The following is a 24,928-nucleotide window of genomic DNA, read 5'->3' as shown; positions in this document are numbered from 1 at the left end:
CAGGTAGGAGTGACTGGTACAACTGGGGGTAAGTTCCCCCCTCTGGGGGCAGCAGGTAGGAGTGACTGGTACAACTGGGGGTAAGTTCCCCCCTCTGGGGGCAGCAGGTAGGAGTGACTGGTACAACTGGGGGTAAGTTCCCCCCTCTGGGGGCAGCAGGTAGGAGTGACTGGTACAACTGGGGGTAAGTTCCCCCCTCTGGGGGCAGCAGGTAGGACTGACTGGTACAACTGGGGGTAAGTTCCCCCCTCTGGGGGTAGCAGGTAGGACTGACTGGTACAACTGGGGGTAAGTTCCCCCCTCTGGGGGCAGCAGGTAGGAGTGACTGGTACAACTGGGGGTAAGTTCTCCCCTCTGGGGGCAGCAGGTAGGAGTGACTGGTACAACTGGGGGTAAGTTCCCCCCTCTGGGGGCAGCAGGTAGGAGTGACTGGTACAACTGGGGGTAAGTTCCCCCCTCTGGGGGCAGCAGGTAGGAGTGACTGGTACAACTGGGGGTGAGTTCCCCCCTCTGGGGGCAGCAGGTAGGACTGACTGGTACAACTGGGGGTAAGTTCCCCCCTCTGGGGGCAGCAGGTAGGAGTGACTGGTACAACTGGGGGTAAGTTCCCCCCTCTGGGGGCAGCAGGTAGGAGTGACTGGTACAACTGGGGGTGAGTTCCCCCCTCTGGGGGCAGCAGGTAGGACTGACTGGTACAACTGGGGGTAAGTTCCCCCCTCTGGGGGCAGCAGGTAGGACTGACTGGTACAACTGGGGGTAAGTTCCCCCCTCTGGGGGCAGCAGGTAGGGGTGACTGTTACCAGCCTTGGTGAAGACACACAGATTACTAGTAGCAGCTACTTGTCACAGCTACTAAAACAGACAATCCTGATCATTTACTGATAACTGTCTCTACGTGTGTTTAGCAGAGGCAATTCTCAGTATTTTCTATGGCAGGGGATTTTCTGGTGTTTAGTAGCCATGAAAAAGTAGCTGCTACTAGTAGCTCTGTGTCTGTGTGCCTTCACCGTAAATGGCAGATGGGAAAAAGGCGCTGTATTATTTATGCTATTAAAGGAACTGTACCACTTATTGCGGAGGGGGGGGGGGGTGACAGTTCCATACAGATTCAAATAGGCCCTGCCATTTCATATACAGATGTTATTTGGCCCCACCTATGGCATCTTATTGCAGCCTCTACAGATTGCCAGTCTGGCCTGGAGAGGGGGTCGTTATCCCACCCTGGAGATAATGACGCTACCACCTTGCAGGGGTTAAAAAGGGACAGAGGCCTTCCCACTGTAACCTGCCTGAGAGCGCAGGCAGCACAGACTGGGAAGACCTTATTATCTTTCCCTGCTCAGTGATTAATAGACCAATCAGAGCGCTATATAGTCCCTGTATCCAGGAGAAAACCAGGAAGCCGCAGCCATAGGATGAAACAATCATTTATTTAATAAAAGAATTAAAAACAATATTAAGCTCCTCCCCCAGCTATACACTATAGTGACACGGCCCATGCCCCACTGTAGTTAAAGGCTTAGTGACAAGACCATCTGCAACGTCGCCAGTCCCAGTAGCTATGTCCTTGTTTGGTCCCTTTTAATTTGGAGTGTGCGGGGCAGGGGTCAGTATACCTGCCAGCCATCCCAATGTGGCTGAACTGCAACTCCCAGCAGCTCTAGGTGGGATCCTGGGAATTCCTACACCCCCGTTAATGTCCCACACATCTTCACCATGGAGGTAGGGGGCGCTCTTCATGCAGAGATAAGAAAAGAGGGGACCTTTTCTGTTAGTACCTCTCTCCTGGGCACAACTCCGGGCAAGATACAGGGTGTATAACAGCAATTACATTTCTGCTCCAATCAGGGGCTCAGAGCAATGGGGTAAAAGGGCAAAGAACACCACTGACCTGGGTTGGGGGCAACAGCTGTATTACTGATAGACTGTATACAGATTAGCTGTGTCCTGTGGAAATAAATAGTGTGAGTAACCATTGCCATCTTGTACAGTGAATATACACATTGTGTAATTATCTCATGGAAATACCCCACCCGCCCTACCTTCTGCTATCTGCCCTACCTCCTGCTATCTGCCCCACCCTTGAGTGAATCCCCCGCTCCCTTAATCCTGGAATATCCCTTGTACAATCTGATTCAGATCCTACAGTTATCTGATTTAGTTGCATTAAAGGGACAATGTAAAGCAGAACTAAAGCTCAAAGGGCACCTATCGCCCTAAAACTGCTTCCCCTCAACAGAGGTGCAGGATAATAGAAATGCTACACATTGTTTTGGGGTTCTGTACCAGCCCAAATGCCCCCCCCCCAGCTCCCCAGCGTCTCTTCTGCTGATTCCTAGCGCTGGACCCACCCACAATATACAGTATATATATACAATAATCAGCCCCGTAGAACCATCCCTTAAAGGGGTTCAGGTTAACTCTTAGTATGTTATAGAATGGTCTATTCTTAGCAATTGGTCTTCATTTTTTATTTGTTATAGTTTTTGAGTTCTTTGCCTTTTTCTTCTGACTCTTTCTAGCTTTCAAATGGGGGTCACTGACCCCGGCAGCCAAAAAACCTATTGCTCTGTGAGGCTCCAGTTTTATTGTTATTGTTACTTTTTTATTACTTATCTTATTATTTAGGCCCTGTACTACTTATATTCCTGCCTCTCTTTCACACCACTGCCTGGTTGCTAGGTTGAATTGGACCCTAGCAACCAGTTTGCTGCTGAAATTCCAAACTGGAGTGCTGCTAAACAAAAAGCTAAATAACTGAAATCCCACACATAATAAAAAATGAAGACCAATTGCAAATTGTCTCAGAATATCACGCTCTACATACTAAAAGTTAATCTGAAGGTGAACAACCCCTTTAATACAATAGTGATGTCACTTTCTGCTAATGGTTTGATCACGTCCCAAGCTGAGCCCACTGAGCATGTGCAGTGCCATTGGCACACCATAAATGGCCTAACAAGATCCAAGATGGGGGGCTGCTGGGGGCATCTGTGATTGGATCATTACTGCTATAGGGCTCTGGGCTGGTACTGTAGGATCAGTATATAATATACAGCATTTATAGCCATGTTTTTAGCCTTGATACATTCTTGTTGAAATTCCCTCACTATAATAGTGTTTGAGTGACAGGTTTCTGCTCGTTGCCATGGTAGCCAAGGTTAAAGTCCCATACTAGGGTGCCCCAGAATGTGAATGGTATAAAAAAAAACCCAGGAATCCATGATTAATGCTTGCAAGGAATATAACACAAAGCCGAACAACTGGTCCCCAAAGGACCACATATCCGCACCCTTATTCTTACTATACCAGCCCACAAAATACCCAGGCCGGTGGGGACAGACCACGAGAACTGCAACAAGGACACACAAGTGCTACATTTTAGCTCAGACTGAACAGTTAGTGTTGTTTCCCGTCTGTTGCAGGAAGACCCCAATGATACTAATAGCAGCCAATGGGACATGCATGTTGTACACATTTGTGTTACACCAGGGCCCGGCCTTGCACACACACACACACAACTTCTTTCCATGGAGAAGCCATTTGGCAGCCACGTATCAAGTCTATTGGTAGCCCAGGGGTATAACGACCAGAAAAAACTGTCTGACCCAAGTGTTTATGGGCATGGGTGTTAGTGTTGCTGCTGTGTAGTATGCCCCCAGCTCCGACTCGCCCTGCCCAACTAACCGTCGGGTTGGACAGGGCCAAATACAAGCGTCTCAGCTGACATTGCATTGAGCTGGAATGCAACTAAGATGAAGGGGAAAGAGACAACCCCATACAAATGGTAACCAAGTCCCTATTTGCATGTAAGGCAAAGCCGCGGCTGAACCCGCATTCCCATTAGAATTTATTTCAGTGTCCAGAGCGGGTCGAGCATGCTCAGTGGGTCGTCGGCCGCCATGCTCCCTCGCACCAAACCTCCTCCGTTTTGTGGCTGCAAAAAGTTTTGCTTGCTCATCTTTTGCTTCCCCTTCTGGGCGCTGTCCAGGTTGAAGGCTTCGGCAGTCAGGGAGGCCAGCAGGTTGAGAGAAGAGGACGAGGCGGTGGTCGAGGTAACGGGGGGCGGCTCTGCTTTTGGCACCGCCTCTCCGGCGGCCATGGGGAGATGGTTGGACACGTCTGCTGCGCTTTCCGTTAAGAGGACGGAATTCCCATTAGCAGCAGCAGGGGGCAGAGTCTGTGATGGCTGATACTCCATACTAACTGCCATGGGGGTGAGATCAGGCTGAGGGGTACTTGAGGGAACCTCCGGCGGCAATACGTTACTAGTCGCTGGCTCATTGGCCCAGGAATCTAGAGTAGGCGGCAGCTGATAGGAAGCAGGATTCTCTGTGCCCCCCGGGCAGGGTTTGATACTCAGCTTTGCAATCGTAGCCTGAATGGAGCTGATAGGCATGTCCCCCCCAAGTACTATGTCCTGTGGGTCCTGCACAGTGTATAGCTGCAACACAAAATCACACTGATTAGACTGGCAGCAAGGGCAAACAAACACTGGCTAGACTTCTTCTAAAGGCCCCCCCATACATGGGCCGATAGTAGCTGCCGACATGGGCCCCTTGGAACGATTTGGCAGCTAATCGGCCTGTGTATGGGCACTTCTGACAGGCCTGCCCGACAGATATCTGGCCTGAAATCGACCAGATCTCGATCGGGCAGGTTAGAAAGTTCAGTCGGATCGGGGACCGCGTCGGCTCGTTGATGCAGTCCCCACACCGACTGCCCCACTGCCACCAATATAATTCGAACTGATAAAATTATTTTTTTTTTTTACCTACACGCTCCCTGTAGGTGGGGATACCGGGTGGAGAAACTCAAAGTGTATGGGGACCTTAACTCTTTGCAGTTTTCAAATGGGGGTCACTGACATCGGCAGCCAAAACCTATTGCTCTGTGAGGCTCCAGTTTTATTGTTATTTTTTTTATTACTTATTCTCTATTCAAGTCCTCTCCTATTGGCAACCAGGGAGTCATTTAAATGAAAATCTGGTATATTAAGCTCATTTGGACCCTAGCAACCAGATAGCTGCTGAAACTCCAAACTGGGGAGCTGCAAAAATAGAAATAATTAAAAAACAACCACCAACAGAAAATGGAGACCAATCGCTAAAACATTGCTCTCTACATCATACTAAATTAACTCAAAGGTAGATCGACCCTTTTAAAGGAAAACTATACCCCCAGCCTTTGTAGTACAGGAGTCTCCAATCTGCGGTGCGTTTTTAAACTACAGTACTATAAACCCACTAATCCCTGCACACTAAATCCATGCAGCGAGCCTCTATAAAATGGCCAAGTGCAGCGGTGTTACCTTTAGTGGGGTGCTGTGCTGAGGCTTGCTGGAGGACGGGGTGCAGACGCCATGCCTTTGCAGGACTTGCTCTGCGTGCTTTAGCACAGCTTCATAGCAGAACTTCAGGTGGATCTGGAACAGAGGAAACAGGACATAATCAGTGGCAAATACAGTATTGCATCCGACCCTGGGGCACGACCTACAGATAGGGCAAGCTCGGGCACAGCCTCCCATGTTCTCCATCCCTCTGGCCCCCCGTACCTTCTCCTGCAGCATGTATTTCCTCTGCTGCCTCATCTTCTTAACAAGCTCCGCTAGATCCGGGATGCCATTGCCAGCCTCCACCTCTTGCATGGCTGCGTACATCAGGCAAAACGCCCCCGTCCTCCCCACGCCAGAACTACAGGCAGAGGGGAAATTGCACCATGGTTAAAAAAAAAACCAAAAAACATATGGCTTGTGGGTCACATGTAATCTTTTAACAGGACGTCAAGCTGAAACAACATGGCAATTATTTAAAGGGTAAGAACTTTATAATTTTGCCATAAAAATATTTGCCTGATGCGTTTACATTACCTGTCTGATCCCCCTGTGTTTCTCTATGAGGGGGCAGCCATATTTGTCTGTTAGCATTAGAAGCTATAACTGACAGGTTGGGAAGGGACAGGTAAATAGACAGACTGTGTAAAATAAACCTATTTGTAATATAGTTAGTTAGGCAAAAATTTTATGTATAAAGGCTGGAGTGGGCAGATGTCTAGCATAATAATCAGAACACTACTTCCTGCTTTCAGCTCCCTAAGTTGTTAGCAATCAGTTACCAATCAGTGACTAGAGGGAGGGGCCATATGGCCCCACCTCTAGTCACTGATTGGTTATTGACTGCTAACAGCTTAGAGAGGTGAAAGCAGGAAATAGTGTTCTGGCTATTATGTTAGACATCTGCCAACTTATTTTTAGAAAAGTTGGGGTAGAGGAGGACTATACCAAAGAGAAAAGGTAAAGAAATTACATCCAAAATATGGCAGCCAAAGTTAAGGGAATATACCTAAAGTGGAAGAAGTAAAATAACCAAAGGGGAAGATGGAGGCTTGAGGGAATATGACCAATGAGGAAAGGGATTACAAGCAAACAGGAATAGGTGCTGGAAGGAATAAACCAACAGAGAAAGAGTCAATGTGGGAAAGATACAGCCAGAGAAACTGAGGGTGGTGAACAGAATAAGCAAACAGAAAAAGGTGGGAAGAAGGGAATATTCAAAAAGACAAGGAGGTAGGATAGAGTAAATATATATCCAAAAGGAAGAGCTGGGGTTGGAAAATACCCCCACAAAAGGATAAATCCAGAAAGATGTGGGGTGTAGGGCATATACCCATAGGGCAGAGGACAGATCTCTCTAATCAGATGCTACAGTCTTTCCTGTGGGACCATGAGAAGGCCAGGACAGCCAAGCACTTACCTGCAATGTACAACTATGGGTGTATGTAGGGGGCGCTGGTGCAGATAGTGGCTGTGCACTTCCTGTATGAATCTCAGCAAGTTTCCTTTGCTATCTGGGAGACCCCTAGAAAATATAAAGGTATTGAGAATTCATCGTGCCCCCATTTTGTTACTTCCCCACCCACCCTCAAATCTATAACTGTGACCCCTCCCCTTGCTTTCTGTTGAGCCGGTCCCACCTCCCTATTCCCCACTGCACCCTGAGGGGGTTACGTACAGCTCAGGCCATGAAGTGAACTGCAGGTGAATGATGGAGCGCTTGAGACTCTGGTCCTTGTACTGCAGGGACAGCACCCTCTCCACGTGTATGTCGGTGACTTTCTGGCTGGTAAGCGTTAGGGATATGTGCCCGTGCACCATGGCTTGGCCCCGCTCCAAGGGAAAGTAGCGCAAAACCTTTTGCTGAAAAGAAAGCCTGAAGGTTATGCAGGAATATTTCACACCTCAGTGGCTTAATCGGTAGAACCATTGCAGCCACTTACCTTCTCTATCTCCTGCTCGGACACCAGCATAACAATCAAGGAGACCTTCTGCTCGTGGATCATCAGCCAGAAATCGGAAGCCGTGCCCACAAGCGGAGCCTGGGTGGCAATGATGCTTGGGCAGTAGGAAGAGAGATCTTCGATCTTACTGGCATTGATGTAGTCATCCTTCCCCGACTGCAGGATAATGCGGTTCTTATCGTAAGGCATGATGTCTTGGTGGCGGTTTTTCATGGTGTAGCAGCGAGCAATGGCAATAGATTGCTGTCTGGCCTCCTTCTCTTGAGCCTCCTGAAATTCCTTCCACATGGAGTCCAGTTGGGTCGATGCACCGGGCACGGGTTTATCTAAAGCTTCCACTACCACTCTGAAGCGGTCCAGCTCCGACAGCAGCCTCATCACGTGTTCTGGTTTCTCGTACGGGTCGTTCTCAATCAGCTGAATTGCCTTGGGTTTCTGCCCTTCCTTTAAGTCTGCTTTGGTGGGTTGCAACAATGGCTGACCAACTGAGGTCTTGGAGCTGCCATGTTGGCTCTCGGGACTTGAAGACAAAAGGTCGTCTGTGGAGGAGCTTTGCCTCTGAAAAACGACTTCACCGGACCCTTGGGTTAAAGGTGTGGTTCCTGGTGTTAGTGAAGGAGGTGGTCTTTGTGGAATAGTAGCAGTGGCTGGCCCAGTAGTAGGAAGGCTTGTTTGAGACTGCAGAACTAAAGATGGCTGAGGAGATGGTGCTGGAGATGGCATAGCTGCAGCCCCTGAGACAATAACTGCCCCTGGTAAGTGGCTCATAGCTGGGCTACTGGGAGCTTGTATGTGGTGGGGGATGGCGGGAGTAGCTTGAGGTCCACCCATAGGCATTTGGTTTAAAGCAGGCATCTGATTGGCTAAGCTATTTGGAGGGGGAACGGTGGGTCTTGCCGGAGGAACAAAGGGCATAGCTGAGGCGATTGGTGCATTGAGACCAGGAGGCGTTGAGTGCATGCTTACTGCTGCAGGGTGAGGGTGGATTTGAGGTGTTGCCTGACACATAGGAGGAGGGATGGGTTGTGCCATTGGGGCTGCAGGTCTGGGAACTGTTCCAGGAAAGTTCATACCAGCAGAATGTGGAGGAAGAGACTGTGGAGGGAGCTTGTCGTGGGAAGCCACAGGAAAACGTTGAGGTCCTAGCTGTGGTGGGACATGGGGTTGGGCACCAGGCTGAAGAGGCAGGATCCCTGGTTGCACTGGGAAAGGATTCTGATGATGAAAATGCTGCTGAAAATGCGGCTGAGCTGGCACCGGAGTTACCTGAGGCACAACAGGAGGCTGATAAATGGGAGGCTGTGGGTGATTAAGAGGTGGCCTCATTTGAGCAGAAAATGGAGGCTGTGGAGGAGGGGCATACTGCTGCTGATTAGGTACAGATGGAGGCCTTGCTGAATCTAGTCTGTGCTGAGTCTGCCCTGGGGCTTGAAACAATTGCGGAGGCTGAGCATGTGGTAAAATGGGTCGAGGCGGCTGAGGGTACTGTGGGACGGCCCCTTGAGGGCAGCCATATGGAGCAGGCTGACCCATTGCTGAGTGTACAGGAGGAGCCATATAACCACTCTGCGCACGGATTGGGGGCAGCGTTGGAGTTATAGTCTGGTTTGGCCCAGGCAGCCTGGGAGTCGTGTAGCTTGAAATAGGACCTTGAATACTGTTCACAGTGGTGGTTGCTGGGCGGATTCCCTGTGCTGCTTGCGGTTGCAAGCCGCTCACGGGGGCTGTACTATGGATCCGTGGGCTACCTTGAGGAGCATAACCCGCTGCTGAATAATTCACTGCATTGGGTAAAACTCCAGAGGATGAAACTTGCTGCCCTACTGCAAAACCCACTCCTGTGTTAAACTGAGGGGCCACAGGGGCTGCTGCTGTAGCTGGCATGGGCACGTGCTGCGGGGAGACTCTTTGCTGTGGCATAGTGCCAGGGGCATAAGCAGGGGGCATGGGAACAGCTTCTGGCTGTACATGGACCCTGCCCATGGCTCCTGCTAGATACATGCGAGGATTCTGTGGGGATGACGACGACACTGGCGCTTGGGGAACATTTGCCTGGGGAGGAGCCGACTGTTTGAACTGGCTCAGCTGAGGGTTACCGTTGTACATAACAGGGGGGAAAGCGTTAGCTGGGTACCCAACACCACCGTACTGTGGGGTGTGTCCTGGCATGGGATTAAAGTGGGGGCTTTGGGTAAAAGGCACTGAGTGTGGATCAGCCACAGGAGCACTGGCAGTCCTACTGGGTCTGTAGGCATTCACCCCAGTAGGCTTGGTCCCACCATACGTGGGGTCCGGAGGAAACGCATCGAGTGTATCTGCAGACAACCTGTCAAGGTGCGCAAGTAGGGCCTCCGGGGGCAGACTCTTTAGCTCCTCGGGTAACTCAGAATAGAAGAGCGAGTGCTGCAGGCTGGCAAGGTCAGACAGGGGAAGGCTGGCAAGGTCAACATCAGAGGGTTTCTTCTGCAAGGCAGGCTTAGGGGCGGTTGGTCGCGGTGGGGGTCTTTTCTTTAATTCCCTGCCAAAAAAAAAAATCACTTCTAAATATTCCCAAGGCTGAAAATTGGTATGTCAGGTGTTATAGAATCCTATTGGATGTGAGTAAAAATCTGCATTTTGTGCCATTATACCTATAATTAATACAATCACGTGCTGCCTGTACATCTAACCTAATGGGGAAATGGATCCCACTGCATTTGGCTGAGAGAATTTCACTCAAACAGACCGGACTTACCGTTCCAGCACCTGCTGCCGGTTGGCTTGGGCAGCATCAAAGGCCGCCCGGGATTTCTCCACAAGTTTGGCCACTTTGCTTTCTAGGTCCGAGTAAAAATCCTTCCCCTCTTGGGACTTTTTCATCAGGTCTTCGTATGCTTCGTAGGAGGAGATCAGGGTCTGCACCGTGTGGTTCCACCTGTCAGTAAAAGCAAGACAATGTATATGGGCCAGCACTATAGCTAGCTACATGTATGAAGAAAATGAAGACCAATTGAAGTCACGTTGTCTTAATATTCTACCGTCTACAGCATACTAAAAATCGAACTGTCACAAAGAGTACTATCCCTCTCTCTGTGGTGGTACCGAGTACTTATGCCCTGGCCTCAGCCTATCACTGGGTGACTTACTTCTGCTCGGCCTCAGTGATGATCTTCCTTACTGGCGCGTACTTGACGTTGGCTTCTGTCAGGGCCTTCAGGATGTTCTCCTGGGCAGACAGGTTCTGCTCAACATAGACCTTCAGCTGGTCGTACTTCTTTAGCTGCTCAGCAAAGAGTTTCTGCAGCAGATGAAAGGCTGATCAGACAGGACTCACAGTAACATGCCCCCATACCTCTCTGTACATAACCCCCCCTCTCACCAACAGTTTGGATTCTGGTCAATAGGATACAATGAGTCTTGACAATGCTGCTTGGGGGCATTGTGGGAAGGGTAGCTTGTAACGTTAAAGGAATATGCCAGAAAAGATGGGAATCTGAAGAAATCGGGTACAGGTATTGGATCCATCATGCAGAAAGCCGTTATTCAGAAAACTCTGAATTATGGGAAGGCCATCTCCCACAGACTCAATTTTAATCAAATAATTTAACATTTTAAAAATGATTCCCTTTTCTCTGTAATAATAAAACAGTACCTGTACTTGATCCCAACTAAGATATAATTACCCCTTATTGGGGCAGAACAGCCCTATTGGGTTTATTTAATGGTTAAATGATTCCCTTTTCTCTGTAATAATAAAACAGTACCTGTACTTGATCCCAACTAAGATATAATTACCCCTTATTGGGGCAGAACAGCCCTATTGGGTTTATTTCATGGTTAAATGATTCCCTTTTCTCTGTAATAATAAAACAGTACCTGTACTTGATCCCAACTAAGATATAATTACCCCTTATTGGGGCAGAACAGCCCTATTGGGTTTATTTCATGGTTAAATGATTCCCTTTTCTCTGTAATAATAAAACAGTACCTGTACTTGATCCCAACTAAGATATAATTACCCCTTATTGGGGCAGAACAGCCCTATTGGGTTTATTTAATGGTTAAATGATTCCCTTTTCTCTGTAATAATAAAACAGTACCTGTACTTGATCCCAACTAAGATATAATTACCCCTTATTGGGGGCAGAACACCAATCACCTTCATTTCCGAGCGGTCCGTGGTTACCAGCGAGGTGGTGATGTCGTCCTGTTGGATGGTGTCTCGGAGTTGCTGCTCCAGTGACTGCCGCTGCTCTCTCATCTCCTGCACCTTATTCAGGATCTTCTTGAGGTTCTGCAGCACGGCCTTGTCATCTGCCAAGAGCCACACACTGCTTTCATTCATCTACTGGCAACAGGCAGAAGCAATCTATCTACCGTCTACCCACAGGCAGAAGCAATCTATCTACCGTCTACCCACAGGCACAAGCAATCTATCTACCGTCTACCCACAGGCACAAGCAATCTATCTACCGTCTACCCACAGGCAGAAGCAATCTATCTACCGTCTACCCACAGGCAGAAGCAATCTATCTACCGTCTACCCACAGGCAGAAGCAATCTATCTACCGTCTACCCACAGGCACAAGCAATCTATCTACCGTCTACCCACAGGCACAAGCAATCTATCTACTGTCTACCCACAGGCACAAGCAATCTATTTAATGTATACCAATAGGCAGAAGCAATCTATTTAATGTATACCAATAGGCAGAAGCAATCTATTTAATGCAAGCAACTGTTCTAAAGGTCCTGGTAAGGTCTCGTCCTATCAAAATGCACAAGTTTCCCCCTGGCAGAAGTGAATGGAGGGCCCCGCTCACCTTCAGTCAGGACGGGGGCCGGCAGTTGCTGCTGCAGCTGATCCAGGGGCCCGCTGAGAAGCCTCAGGTTGCTGATGTGCAGGTTCATGGCTTTGTGCAGCTCGGTGTTAGTAAAGCTGGCCTTCTCGTGCACCTCCATGTACTTGCCCCATTCTTTACTCACATCCTCAATGGAAGGGGACAGAGGGGCCGGAGGAGCCGGCTGCTTCCCCACCTCTTCCTGCAGCTTCTTCTCCTGAATCTCATGTTCATCCAGAATCTCTTTAACGTCTTTCAGAGAAGCCTCCACATCAGTGTACACCCCAGAGAGCACTAGAGATACAGAGGTGGGCAGGTTAGGGACCCGCGGGGACATTCTCACATACATGTCGGTATATATGTCACTGGGTGCTGAAGGGCCCCCGCATCTTAAAGGGGCCCTGTCACCCACACACAAAATCTGTATAATAAAAGTCCTGTTCAAATTAAATATGAAACCCAAACTCCATTTTTTACATGATACCCATTATAAAGGCATTTAAAAATCCCAGCTGTCAGTCATGTATTGCCCCGCCCCATGTAACTGGCTCACCTTGCATGGACTGGACTAGGCTCTTGATCGTATCGGGCCGCACACTGAGCGCCGCGCATTTCTCCATTAGGGCAGGCGGGATGTGACTGTACATTTCCAGATTATCCACCGTGTCTGGGTCCAGCTGGAGAGAATCCGTAAACTGGCTAAAGGGGGAGTTCAGAACAGAGGAAACGTTATCGATAACGCCACCCCTCTACCTAAAGGGGCTGTTGACATTGATATTCTGAGACAATTTGCAATTGGTCTTCGTTTTTTATTGTTTTTTTAGTTATTGAGCTTTTTGTTTAGCAGCTCTCCAGTTTAGAATTTCAGCAGCTGTCTGGTTGCTAGGGGTCTTAGCAACCAGGCAGTGGGTGTGATTGGAAAATGAACAGAAGAGGGACTAAATAGAAAGATAAGGAATAAAAAGTAACACAAATAAAAATGGAGCCTCACAGAGCTGCCGGGGTCAGTGACCCCCATGGGAAAGCTGGAAAGATGTAGATGAAGTAGGCAAATAATTAAAAAACTATAACAAATAATGGAGACCAATTGCAAAGTTGCTAGGAATAACACATTATCTAACGTACTAAAATCTTGCCCCTGTTGGCTCCCCCTAACTTGCCCTTGTTCTGAGCACTTTGCACCCCGTGCCACTTTATGTACTTAGGCCTAATGCCCTGCTACAAGCTCCCGGGGGTGATACTTCTTGTTGGGGCAACAAGCCTTTTGCATAGCATCCTGTTATTTACCCAGATTACAACTCCCAGCATGCCTTTGCCTCCACTGTATGTTGCAGGATGGGACTTGGGGTTCAGCAAAATGTGGGGGCCCAGTTGCATAAGGGACTGTATGGGACCCCCCTATACCAGTAATGCTTCGAGAATGGATCAGGCAACACTTACTCCAGGATTTCGTTCTTGGCTTCTATCTTGGACATGACTTCCCTCAGCAGCTTCGCCTTTTCCTCACTATGAAAGAGAAGGGGGAAAGTGTCATTTCAAAGGACAAGTCAACCCAGAATATAATTTTTTGCCTAATGAAAGAACTTTGCAATATACACAAGGCAGCAGCCTGACAGACCTGACTCGCTGGGGGAGACTGACCCCTGAAACAGTGTAACACAAGGCAGCAGCCTGACAGACCTGACTCGCTGGGGGAGACTGACCCCTGAAACAGTGTAACACAAGGCAGCAGCCTGACAGACCTGACTCGCTGGGGGAGACTGACCCCTGAAACAGTGTAACACAAGGCAGCAGCCTGACAGACCTGACTCGCTGGGGGAGACTGACCCCTGAAACACTGTAACACAAGGCAGCAGCCTGACAGACCTGACTCGCTGGGAGAGACTGACCCCTGAAACACTGTAACACAAGGCAGCAGCCTGACAGACCTGACTCGCTGGGGGAGACTGACCCCTGAAACAGTGTAACACAAGGCAGCAGCCTGACAGACCTGACTCGCTGGGGGAGACTGACCCCTGAAACACTGTAACACAAGGCAGCAGCCTGACAGACCTGACTCGCTGGGGGAGACTGACCCCTGAAACAGTGTAACACAAGGCAGCAGCCTGACAGACCTGACTCGCTGGGAGAGACTGACCCCTGAAACAGTGTAACACAAGGCAGCAGCCTGACAGACCTGACTCGCTGGGGGAGACTGACCCCTGAAACAGTGTAACACAAGGCAGCAGCCTGACAGACCTGACTCGCTGGGGGAGACCGACCCCTGAAACAGTGTAACACAAGGCAGCAGCCTGACAGACCTGACTCGCTGGGGGAGACTGACCCCTGAAACAGTGTAACACAAGGCAGCAGCCTGACAGACCTGACTCGCTGGGGGAGACCGACCCCTGAAACACTGTAACACAAGGCAGCAGCCTGACAGACCTGACTCGCTGGGGGAGACTGACCCCTGAAACACTGTAACACAAGGCAGCAGCCTGACAGACCTGACTCGCTGGGAGAGACCGACCCCTGAAACAGTGTAACACAAGGCAGCAGCCTGACAGACCTGACTCGCTGGGGGAGACTGACCCCTGAAACACTGTAACACAAGGCAGCAGCCTGACAGACCTGACTCGCTGGGGGAGACTGACCCCTGAAACAGTGTAACACAAGGCAGCAGCCTGACAGACCTGACTCGCTGGGGGAGACTGACCCCTGAAACAATGTAACACAAGGCAGCAGCCTGACAGACCTGACTCGCTGGGGGAGGACTGACCCCTGAAACAGTGTAACACAAGGCAGCAGCCTGACAGACCTGACTCGCTGGGGGAGACTGACCCCTGAAACACTGTAACACAAGGCAGCAGGCTGACACACCTGACTCGCTGGGGGAGACTGACCCCTGAAACAGTGTAACACAAGGCAGCAGCCTGACAGACCTGACTCGCTGGGGGAGACTGACCCCTGAAACAGTGTAACACAAGGCAGCAGCCTGACAGACCTGACTCGCTGGGGGAGACTGACCCCTGAAACAGTGTAACACAAGGCAGCAGCCTGACAGACCTGACTGTCGATGGTTTGATGGTTGCCATGAGTTACTGCCCATGGTTGATAGACGACCCTCGCTGTGTGTGCCCCACTACTCCATCCCTAGGCTTCCCATCATCCTCACCTGTACAAGGAGGAGGCCTCGTGAGCCGCCATCGGTACCAACTTGGAGAAAATATCTGGGCCTGTGACCGCAGGATCGGTGGGGTTCACTGGAAGAGCTTTAACCAGGGGAGCCCCTAAAGCATGAAAAATAAAGGGTAAGCTGTGTAAATGCAAGTTCTGTGTACGAGATTAGCTTTCTGATTGGCAGAGAAAATGTGTGCGTAGCCATCCAATCACAGTGACTGTCAAACAGCACAAACCTTTCACTGCTTGCAGGGTGTCCAGCGCCGGTACCGACTCATGGTAAATAAAATCATTGTCCTTTTTAGCAGAATTGAACCTGTGAGAGTAAACAGCACATAAGGAAATACACACAATAACCGATAAAATTCAGTCACACTTTACTGCTGCGCTGCAAGTTGGAGTGATATCCACCACCCCCCCCCCCAGCAGCCGATCAGCAGAACAATGGGAAGGGAGCAAGATAGCAGCTCCCAGTAGGTATCAGAATAGCACTCAATAGTAAGAAATCCAAGTCCGGCTTGGGACTCCTCCAGTTACATGGCAGTAGGAGAAATAATAGGTTAGCTGAAAGCAGTTCTAATGTGTAGTGCCGGCTCCTTCTGAAAGCTCAGACTCAGGCACACTTTACTGCTGCGCTGCAAGTTGGAGTGATATCCCACCCCCCCTCCCCCCCAGCAGCCGATCAGCAGAACAATGGGAAGGGAGCAAGATAGCAGCTCCCAGTAGGTATCAGAATAGCACTCAATAGTAAGAAATCCAAGTCCGGCTTGGGACTCCTCCAGTTACATGGGAGTAGGAGAAACAATAGGTTAGCTGAAAGCAGTTCTAATTTGTAGCGCTGGCTGAAAGCTCAGACTCAGGCACACTTTACTGCTGCGCTGCAAGTTGGAGTGATATCCCCCCCCTTACCCCCAGCAGCCAATCAGCTCCCAGTAGGTATCAGAATAGCACTCAATAGTAAGGCTGGCTGGCGCTAGCTGAAAGCTCAGACTCAGGCACAATGCACTGAGATGGCGCCTACACACCAATATTACAGCTACAAATACATTTGTTGGTACAAGAATAAAAGGTTAAATGGCAGAGGGAATTATTTGCTGTGTAACAGTGTCATTTAGACATAAAAAGTACCCCATAAATATCATGGCAGTGTCCCTTTAAGCTGACAGTATAGCCGCACCATCTTCTATATATTAATGCAATAAGCTGGGCCCATATATCTCATTATAAAATATAACGGTTGAGTTAAAGGGTAACTCGAGCCAAATAATCACGGTCTAATCAACTTTCCAAAACACGTTCACTGGGAATAGCAACTGGGCAGACTGGAAACACAGCAGCGTCTATACACGGGTTACACAGCTCTGGCCGTGCCGCTGCTGAAGCTGCTACAGCGCAGACACATGGATCCTGTTCCCAATGTTGGATCAATACCTTTCCAGCGCTAATTGCGCCTGTATATGTAGTGACAAACCCTGCCTCCGTCCAATTAGCCGCGGCCCAGGACTTGTAACTAATCTCTGATAATGAGATCTTTGTGCCTGACTTACAGTGACCAATTACAGTAATCAGCGACGTTTAATAGGCGCCTGCAAACGGGAGCAGAAGGGCATGCTGGTAATTACAATGTGACTCATCTCGGAGATGACGAAGATGAGGCCGGAGGTTATTAGCACTCGCGCCCGGAGCCCCTATTTATAAACCCAGCTAATTGCAGGCACGTGGCGGCATTCATGCCCATCTGGGATACAGGGAGGGGCTTCTCAGCAAAGTGTATGGCCCCCTAAAGTCTATATGCTTAGTGCATTATTTGATCCACACTAAGGGTGAAGACACATTGAGCTACTTAGTAGCAGCTACTTTTCGTGGCTACTAAAACAGACAATGCTGATCATTTACTGATAACTGTCTCTATGTGTGTTTTAGCAGAGGCAATTCTCAGTAATGTCTATGGCAGGGGATTTCTGGAATTTAGTAGCTGTGACAAGTAGCTGCTACTAAGTAGCTCCGTGTGTCTTCACCCCAAGGTGGCCCATTGGGAGCAGCTCAGGGTTAAGGTGGGAGCCCAAAGGCAAAGATGTATATATGCGCAGCGCCGTAAGATTCCCCCTCAGGAACACTTACTTTCCCCCTATGACATCCATGGTAAACCTCAGGGCTTCTTGTACAGTTGCAGGCTGACCCTAGTGCAGAAGAGAGACACCAGTAAGGCTGTGACAAACACATCATTATTTCTCTAGTTGTACCGAACGATCCCTACCGGTGGCCTCAATGCAACAAAATGTAAAATGACTTTCCATGAGCAAAGGCGTCATGTTTCCAGTACGGGCCCAGCTTGTAGGCTGCTGCCACGTGATTCTGGTCTGCGGATAAAAGTATGGGAATGGACTGGTATGGACTGGGAGCAGCCTAAGGTGACTGGGAGCAGACTAAGGTGGCTGGGAGTAGCCTAAGGTGACTGGGAGTAGCCTAAGGTGGCTGGGAGCAGCCTAAGGTGGCTGGGAGTAGCCTAAGGTGACTGGGAGTAGCCTAAGGTGACTGGGAGCAGCCTAAGGTGACTGGGAGCAGCCTAAGGTGACTGGGAGCAGCCTAAGGTGACTGGGAGTAGCCTAAGGTGACTGGGAGTAGCCTAAGGTGACTGGGAGCAGCCTAAGGTGACTGGGAGCAGCCTAAGGTGGCTGGGAGTTTGGATGGAACAGTCGGTTACTCCCTGCATAAAAGGAAAGAGCTGCAGGCCTGTACCCCCATCTCAGTCAGCTTCTCCCCCTGATTGGTACCCACAATCCTTAGTGCACAGAGGGCAGAATTGAGGCTGACACAGTTATAAACATGTTTAACATAAAAAGCTCTATAATAAATTCCTGTTCATATTAAATGTGAAATCCAAATTCCTTTTTGTATTAACACATTCATACCCAATATAAAAGCATTTTAAAATCCCAGCTGTCAATCATATATTGCCTGGCCCGCCTCTATGCCTTAAGCATAGAGGCGGGGCAGATAATTACTTTTACTTTCCATTCAGCGCTCATTTTCCCCCTCCCACCGCACCATCTAATTGTGTAGCCAGTGCATGGGCATCAGGTCTCTCATCCCGGCACATAAACTAGATTCTGGCATGATGCAAAGCTTTCCTTACTAACAAAATGGCGGCTTCCTGCTTGCTGTTGCTGTTGTTGTGTAATTACAACTTGCTGTTGCTGTTGTTGTGTAATAACAACTTGCTGTTGTTGTGTAATTACAGGTTCCCCTTTAAAGCTGATAGTGCGTGTACTTGTGCTATTAGAGGCTCCAAGACCCCATTATTGAACTTATTTCCTTACAATTAAGTTATCCAGTTATGGATTTAGCAAATCACTCAGTTCTGTGAGTAAAACAAGGGCACTCCCATGACTGGGAGTAATTACTTGCCAAACAGGCATTCTGTAATGTTCCCGCTGATCTGGCCAACGTGCCTAGAGCCTTCGGGCAGGGATTCCTATTCAGAGCACACTGAGCTGCTTTATTGCCTGGAGCCTGTGCCATGGCCGTTACTGTGAGCGCTAAGCGTTGCTACCCTGTATATCTGTATAGATACAGCTAAGCAAGAGTCTGTGTATTTGTGCTCACAGAATGAGTGGCTTACCTTAGACTGCTTGATAGCCTCATTCAGTTTATCCAGCGCACTCTGTAAATAGGCAACCTGTAAACACAAAAAAAATGTTTTTTCACATAATGAAAGAATACACATTAAAGGAGAAGGAAAGGTAACAACTCAGTAGCTTGATCAGAAACGTCTATGTAAGTACAGCCATAAGCAGAGAGTCCTCTGTCATAAGAAACACAGGATGTGTTGTCTTCCTTTGAGTAAACTTGTTCTTCTGTATCAGACTTCCTCTCTCAGAAAAATTCTTCATTCCCGGGGTCAGAGTCTGCACATCCCTCTCCTGTCCCCTTCCCATATAAATTCATAAGTATTCACTCCCCCTCCTATCAGAATGTGTCTACCAGCAGCTAGAGCTGCAGCATGGAAGCTACTGAGACCAAGCTAAAATGGCAGCTGCTATCTTGAACAAACAGAGGAAGCTTCTAGGGCTGTTTACTCTGCAGAATAAATTTAGGGTTCTAGCTTGCACTATTGTGACTACAGTAATCTATTAGCAGTAAAATGCCAAAATGACTTTCCTTCCCCTTTAAATATATTAAATGGTTTCAAAATTAGTTGGAATTGTAATAGTAATGAAATGCAAAACCTGGCAAGGCTGTTTATATCTTCTAAACTGCTGCTTCTGACTACTGAAACAATGTAGCAGAAGTCAGGATTCTGCTATACGGTTTTAAGAGTCAAAACGACAGACTATGAAGGAACAAACACTGCTTTCAATTGCAATTTTTGTTTATAGCAGTCACAATCCCCTTCATCTTCTAGTGCCCCAACTAACGTGGGGGTATCACGCAGCACTATAACATTCTGTAACGGTTTAACTATGGACAGAAAGAAGAGAGACAATAGTAGGAATGTCACACAGCGCTATTCCTGGGTGAGACTACAGAGCCTTTCAGGGGGTTGCCAGGTAAGCAAGGTAATAGCAAAGGTTGGGGTACTCACCTGTTCTCCGTACTTTTGCTGCTCCTCTGCCTGTTTTGCCATGTGTAGCTGCGGAGAGCAACAAACCAGATTAGAAATCCCATAAGATGAGGATCGGCTCATGACATGCTTTTCTCTCATTCTGAATGAGCAGTAGAAAGTACAGCCCTTCCCAGGGACTATTTCCACGTAGCTACTCACGTGAGCTATAGATGCAAAGTAGTAGATCTTCATCTGCACCAGTTTTTTCCAGTCTTTCTGTATCTTCCCCAGTAGCGACGCCGTCTCTGAGTTCTCCAGGGCCCGACAGGCTTCCTTGTAGTAATCCACAACCTGACAAAACAGTGCAGAAACTCAGCCACCAGGGGGCAGCAGGCACTTTATATCTGCTAGTGAGTGTGTGTGGGACACTAGTGCAGCAGCTACAGTCCCATTTGTAGTATTTCTGTAGCCTTATTATGAGCTATGGGAGCGGCCCAATCAAACGTCGGACGTGTGGGGTCTGCAGCTTTATCACTATTACCTGTGCCATACGGCAGCACTCACCTGGGCACTGATTCGTGCCACCAGGAAACTTTTCCTATTATCCAGCATGGACTTCTCCAATAGACACTCCTGAGCCTGACCCTGTATAAGGAAACACATAGATAAATCATCACCAATCACCAATGCCGGATGTACCAACAACTGCCATTATACAAGGCCAGTTCTGCTGTGGTGGCACTGGGCAAATAGCAAACAAATAATGCAGCTCATCATATTGAATTTATACAGCGCTAACAGGTACAGGCAACATTAGTACAGGGTAAGTGGTACCTACATACAGATTATGGCTCCTGAATTGGCTATAGGTAGCCCCATATAGAGCTAACAGCCATGCTGGGCACAGAGTAAGTGGTACCTACACACACATTATGGCTCCTGAATTTGCTATAGGTAGCCCCATATAGAGCTAACAGCCATGCTGGGCACAGAGTAAGTGGTACCTACACACACATTATGGCTCCTGAATTTGCTATAGGTAGCCCCATATAGAGCTAACAGCCATGCTGGGCTCAGAGTAAGTGGGACCTACACACACATTATGGCTCCTGAATTTGCTATAGGTAGCCCCATATAGAGCTAACAGCCATGCTGGGCACAGAGTAAGTGGTACCTACACACACATTATGGCTCCTGAATTTGCTATAGGTAGGTAGCCCCATATAGAGCTAACAGCCATGCTGGGCACAGAGTAAGTGGGACCTACACACACATTATGGCTCCTGAATTTGCTATAGGTAGCCCCATATAGAGCTAACAGCCATGCTGGGCACAGAGTAAGTGGGACCTACACACACATTATGGCTCCTGAATTTGCTATAGGTAGCCCCATATAGAGCTAACAGCCATGCTGGGCACAGAGTAAGTGGGACCTACACACACATTATGGCTCCTGAATTTGTTATAGGTAGCCCCATATAGAGCTAACAGCCATGCTGGGCACAGAGTAAGTGGGACCTACACACACATTATGGCTCCTGAATTTGCTATAGGTAGCCCCATATAGAGCTAACAGCCATGCTGGGCACAGAGTAAGTGGGACCTACATACAGAGTATGGCTCCTAGACCCATTACAGCCCCATGTACTAAGGACAGAGGAAGGATATGGCACTTAATATTTAGCCACAAACAAGGGGCAGCACATTTAGGAACACGGTGAAAGACTGGCAGCAAAGTAGCCAATTAGCAGGAAAGGACCTGATGTTCTTGGCTCATTGAGAGACAGAAATGAAGCAGCTGGGAGCAGGGATGGAAGCCATGTATAGTAGCATAGAGAATTGGCTACACAGGGAATAAGGGAATAGGGCACTAATTGTGCCAACAGGCTGCAGGCCGTGTTTAGGAAATAATCAGCTGCGCAGATACAGATTTCTGGCTCAGGAAGTGGGGATTGGGGGGAATGAAGGACATTTAGTTGATGAATATATATCACAAGATCTCTTTTAATGAGCAGGGCCTTATTAACCCCCAAATCCCTTTCATGTTATCCATCCCAACCAGCCCGCAGAGAAAGGTGAGTGTGAGGATGAATCCTACGCTTTGCTGTCCCACATATATATATTTAGGACTTCTGCAGAACAACGTGGTTTATTAGAGTTATAACAAAGAATGACATTTCGGCTGTTCTTCCAGCCTTTTTCAAAGTTTCTCAAACAGCCGAAACGTCAGTTGTTGTTATAACTCTAATAAACCACGTTGTTCTGCATAAGTCCTGTGTGAAGCGGCCCGCTTGTTCCAATATCTATCCAAGAAAAGTCGAGGACTGCACCCAGGCATCGAGAGTTTCCTTTATCATGAGTACCTACCTTTATGGAATTCCACATATAGGAATAACATTTGCCTTAGTGCGGATAGGAGTCCAAACAGACTCACAAGACTTACAACAGCTTGTAAAGCTGCCCATACACGGGCAGATCCGCTTGCTTGGCGATGTCTTCACCCGATATCCCCACTTTTGAGTGGACGATATCGGGTAACATGTAGGCGAATTTGATCGTTTGGCCCTGGGGCCAAATGATCGAATTCTAACAGTGGCAATGGGGCAGTCGGTTCGGGGACCGCATTAACGAACCGCCACCGATCTGACTGGATTTTCTAACCTGGCAGATCGATATCTGGCCAATTTCAGGCCAGATATCGGTCGGCAAGGCCCCTCGTTTCTGCCCCTACACGGGCTGATTAGCTGCCGAGTCAGTCTAAGGGACCCATATCAGCAGCTACAATCGGCCTGTGTATGGGGACCTTAACTCACAAAGTCAGATAACCGACTGTGATATTTCCCAGCAGTGCTCATTGGAGGATGGAAGGAGCTGTAGGTTGCAGTGAGGGACCCAGCAGCACTTACCAACATGAGGTTAATATTGAGGTTGAGGATCTGGTGGCTCATATCGACGCTGTAAGAGTGAGCGAAGTGATCCCGCAGGTAGGCAAAAGCGCCGGCCGCACACTGGAAGTGAGTACAGGAAACCTTCATGCCCTGAAACGGAATTGGGGAAAGAAATGAAGAAACACAAAGGCCACAGGGTTTGCTTTCCCTTTGGAGGCTTCATATATAGGGGTACAAGGGTGTGTAGTTGGTGCATTGATTGGCAATAGGATTCGCTTTCCCCCCCTCGTAGGTACAGAGCCATGTATTGGTCAGTCACAGCTGGAACCTGAATAGTCGTGTCTATAGTCCCATACAGCAACCACTTCCAATGGCAAACGATACAGGATAATAACATCCAATCAGCTGAAGGTTTTACATAAACACTGTTTAGTGCAAATGACCATAATTCCCATGAAGTCCTTACCTCTTCCGACACTCTCTTGTCCATAGCGCCCAGCATGGAGTGTAATGCGCCTGTAACACGGGAAGAGACATAAGAATAAGGCACAAAGGCCAATACACATGGAGAAACCAGGACAGGTCTGACGGAGCAAAACTACAGGCATTGTCTAAAAATTCCCCCATATAAGAAAATAAGCCCTTGTCATTTGTACACCAGGTAATGGGGCGAGAAAGGCTGATAAGGCTGCAATATTTGTCTTTTCTGAATTATGTTTAGTCCTGTAATGTGGTAGCTCCCCCCCCCCCCATATTTATAAACAAACAAAAAGGGAATAATGTGGGCACCTAATAACCTATACCTTCATAGTGTAGTGCCAAAGGGAGAACATATATTACACTATATGACGATGCCCAGCCAAGGCCGTATATACTGTGTGTGCCAAGTCCATCATGGTGCCCCCCTTACCCAGGTTGTACAGCACACACGCCTGCTCGTACTTTATGTCTTCATGAGTCACAGTTTTCCCAGAGAATATTTCTGTCCTGTAGAGAGACGCAGTCGGTTACTTTGCTGTTAGTGCCCCCTCAGCACTGAGGATAGACTGAGCTTGCAGCCCACTATATATACTGAATAAACATGCCCACCAAGCACAGTCCTTGCCACATGTATTACCTACATAGCATCTAAGCTCACCAACTCTTAACCTAGGGGTCAGGACTCAAAATTTGGTCCCCATGATCAGGCCAGTTCCTGGTGAGAATGTACAGGGGAAAGTCAGATTTCCATGAGGGAATCAATAGCAAATGGCTGTGTCTATGCAACCAATGTCGAGAATCCGACCCCAAAACATATTATTCAGAACTGAGTCAGATAGATACTCCCACACAGACTCAGGCTGCCTGTTGTACTTAAAGGAACAGTAAAACCAAAAAATGAAAGTGTATAAAAGTAATTACAGTGTAATGCACTGTTTCCCTGCACTGGTACAGCTGGGGTGTTTGCTACAGAAACCCTACTATAGTTTATATAAATACCCTGCTGTGTAGCCCCGGGGGCAGCCATTCCTGCACTGGTACAGCTGGGGTGTTTGCTACAGAAACCCTACTATAGTTTATATAAATACCCCGCTGTGTAGCCCCGGGGGCAGCCATTCCTGCACTGGTACAGCTGGGGTGTTTGCTACAGAAACCCTACTATAGTTTATATAAATACCCCGCTGTGTATATATATATATATATATATATATATATATATATATATATATAAACTATAGTAGGGTTTCTGTAGCAAACACCCCAGCTGTACCAGTGCAGGAATGGCTGCCCCCGGGGCTACACAGCGGGGTATTTATATAAACTATAGTAGGGTTTCTGTAACAAACACCCCAGCTGTACCAGTGCAGGAATGGCTGCCCCCGGGGCTACACAGCGGGGTATTTATATAAACTATAGTAGGGTTTCTGTAGCAAACACCCCAGCTGTACCAGTGCAGGAATGGCTGCCCCCGGGGCTACACAGCGGGGTATTTATATAAACTATAGTAGGGTTTCTGTAGCAAACACCCCAGCTGTACCAGTGCAGGAATGGCTGCCCCCGGGGCTACACAGCGGGGTATTTATATAAACTATAGTAGGGTTTCTGTAGCAAACACCCCAGCTGTACCGGTGCAGGAATGGCTGCCCCCGGGGCTACACAGCGGGGTATTTATATAAACTATAGTAGGGTTTCTGTAGCAAACACCCCAGCTGTACCAGTGCAGGAATGGCTGCCCCCGG

At 48.5% G+C, this 24,928-nt stretch overlaps 1 protein-coding gene across 2 annotated transcripts in view; it reads right to left on the bottom strand.

Annotated features, from left to right (window-relative positions):
• Positions 1–1,411: 1,411 nt before the first annotated feature.
• ptpn23 (protein tyrosine phosphatase, non-receptor type 23) overlaps positions 1,412–24,928 on the bottom strand; it is a 30,999-nt gene continuing 7,482 nt past the window's right edge. Inside the window, exons 4-25 of one of the 2 annotated variants that reach the window (XM_031903268.1) lie at positions 23,620–23,696; positions 23,176–23,225; positions 22,728–22,859; positions 20,386–20,466; positions 20,041–20,172; positions 19,861–19,908; positions 18,898–18,954; positions 17,397–17,455; positions 15,512–15,591; positions 15,271–15,385; positions 13,557–13,622; positions 12,670–12,815; positions 12,099–12,410; positions 11,435–11,589; positions 10,422–10,573; positions 10,031–10,210; positions 7,276–9,814; positions 7,011–7,195; positions 6,753–6,857; positions 5,555–5,693; positions 5,312–5,425; positions 1,412–4,444 (exon numbers count right to left, since the gene is read on the bottom strand). In XM_031903268.1, coding sequence (XP_031759128.1) covers positions 3,851–4,444; positions 5,312–5,425; positions 5,555–5,693; positions 6,753–6,857; positions 7,011–7,195; positions 7,276–9,814; positions 10,031–10,210; positions 10,422–10,573; positions 11,435–11,589; positions 12,099–12,410; positions 12,670–12,815; positions 13,557–13,622; positions 15,271–15,385; positions 15,512–15,591; positions 17,397–17,455; positions 18,898–18,954; positions 19,861–19,908; positions 20,041–20,172; positions 20,386–20,466; positions 22,728–22,859; positions 23,176–23,225; positions 23,620–23,696 — 5,518 coding nt within the window. In that variant the 3' untranslated portion in view covers positions 1,412–3,850. The remainder of the gene's footprint in view (positions 4,445–5,311; positions 5,426–5,554; positions 5,694–6,752; positions 6,858–7,010; positions 7,196–7,275; positions 9,815–10,030; positions 10,211–10,421; positions 10,574–11,434; positions 11,590–12,098; positions 12,411–12,669; positions 12,816–13,556; positions 13,623–15,270; positions 15,386–15,511; positions 15,592–17,396; positions 17,456–18,897; positions 18,955–19,860; positions 19,909–20,040; positions 20,173–20,385; positions 20,467–22,727; positions 22,860–23,175; positions 23,226–23,619; positions 23,697–24,928) is intronic. The other variant, NM_001142817.2, reaches the window with a different exon arrangement.

Source organism: Xenopus tropicalis, chromosome 6 (assembly GCF_000004195.4).
Source record: "Xenopus tropicalis strain Nigerian chromosome 6, UCB_Xtro_10.0, whole genome shotgun sequence".
In the NCBI taxonomy this organism is placed as follows: Eukaryota; Metazoa; Chordata; class Amphibia; order Anura; family Pipidae; genus Xenopus; species Xenopus tropicalis.
The sequence above is the reverse complement of the archived record's forward strand: the minus strand, read 5'-3'. Positions and strand labels throughout refer to the sequence as shown.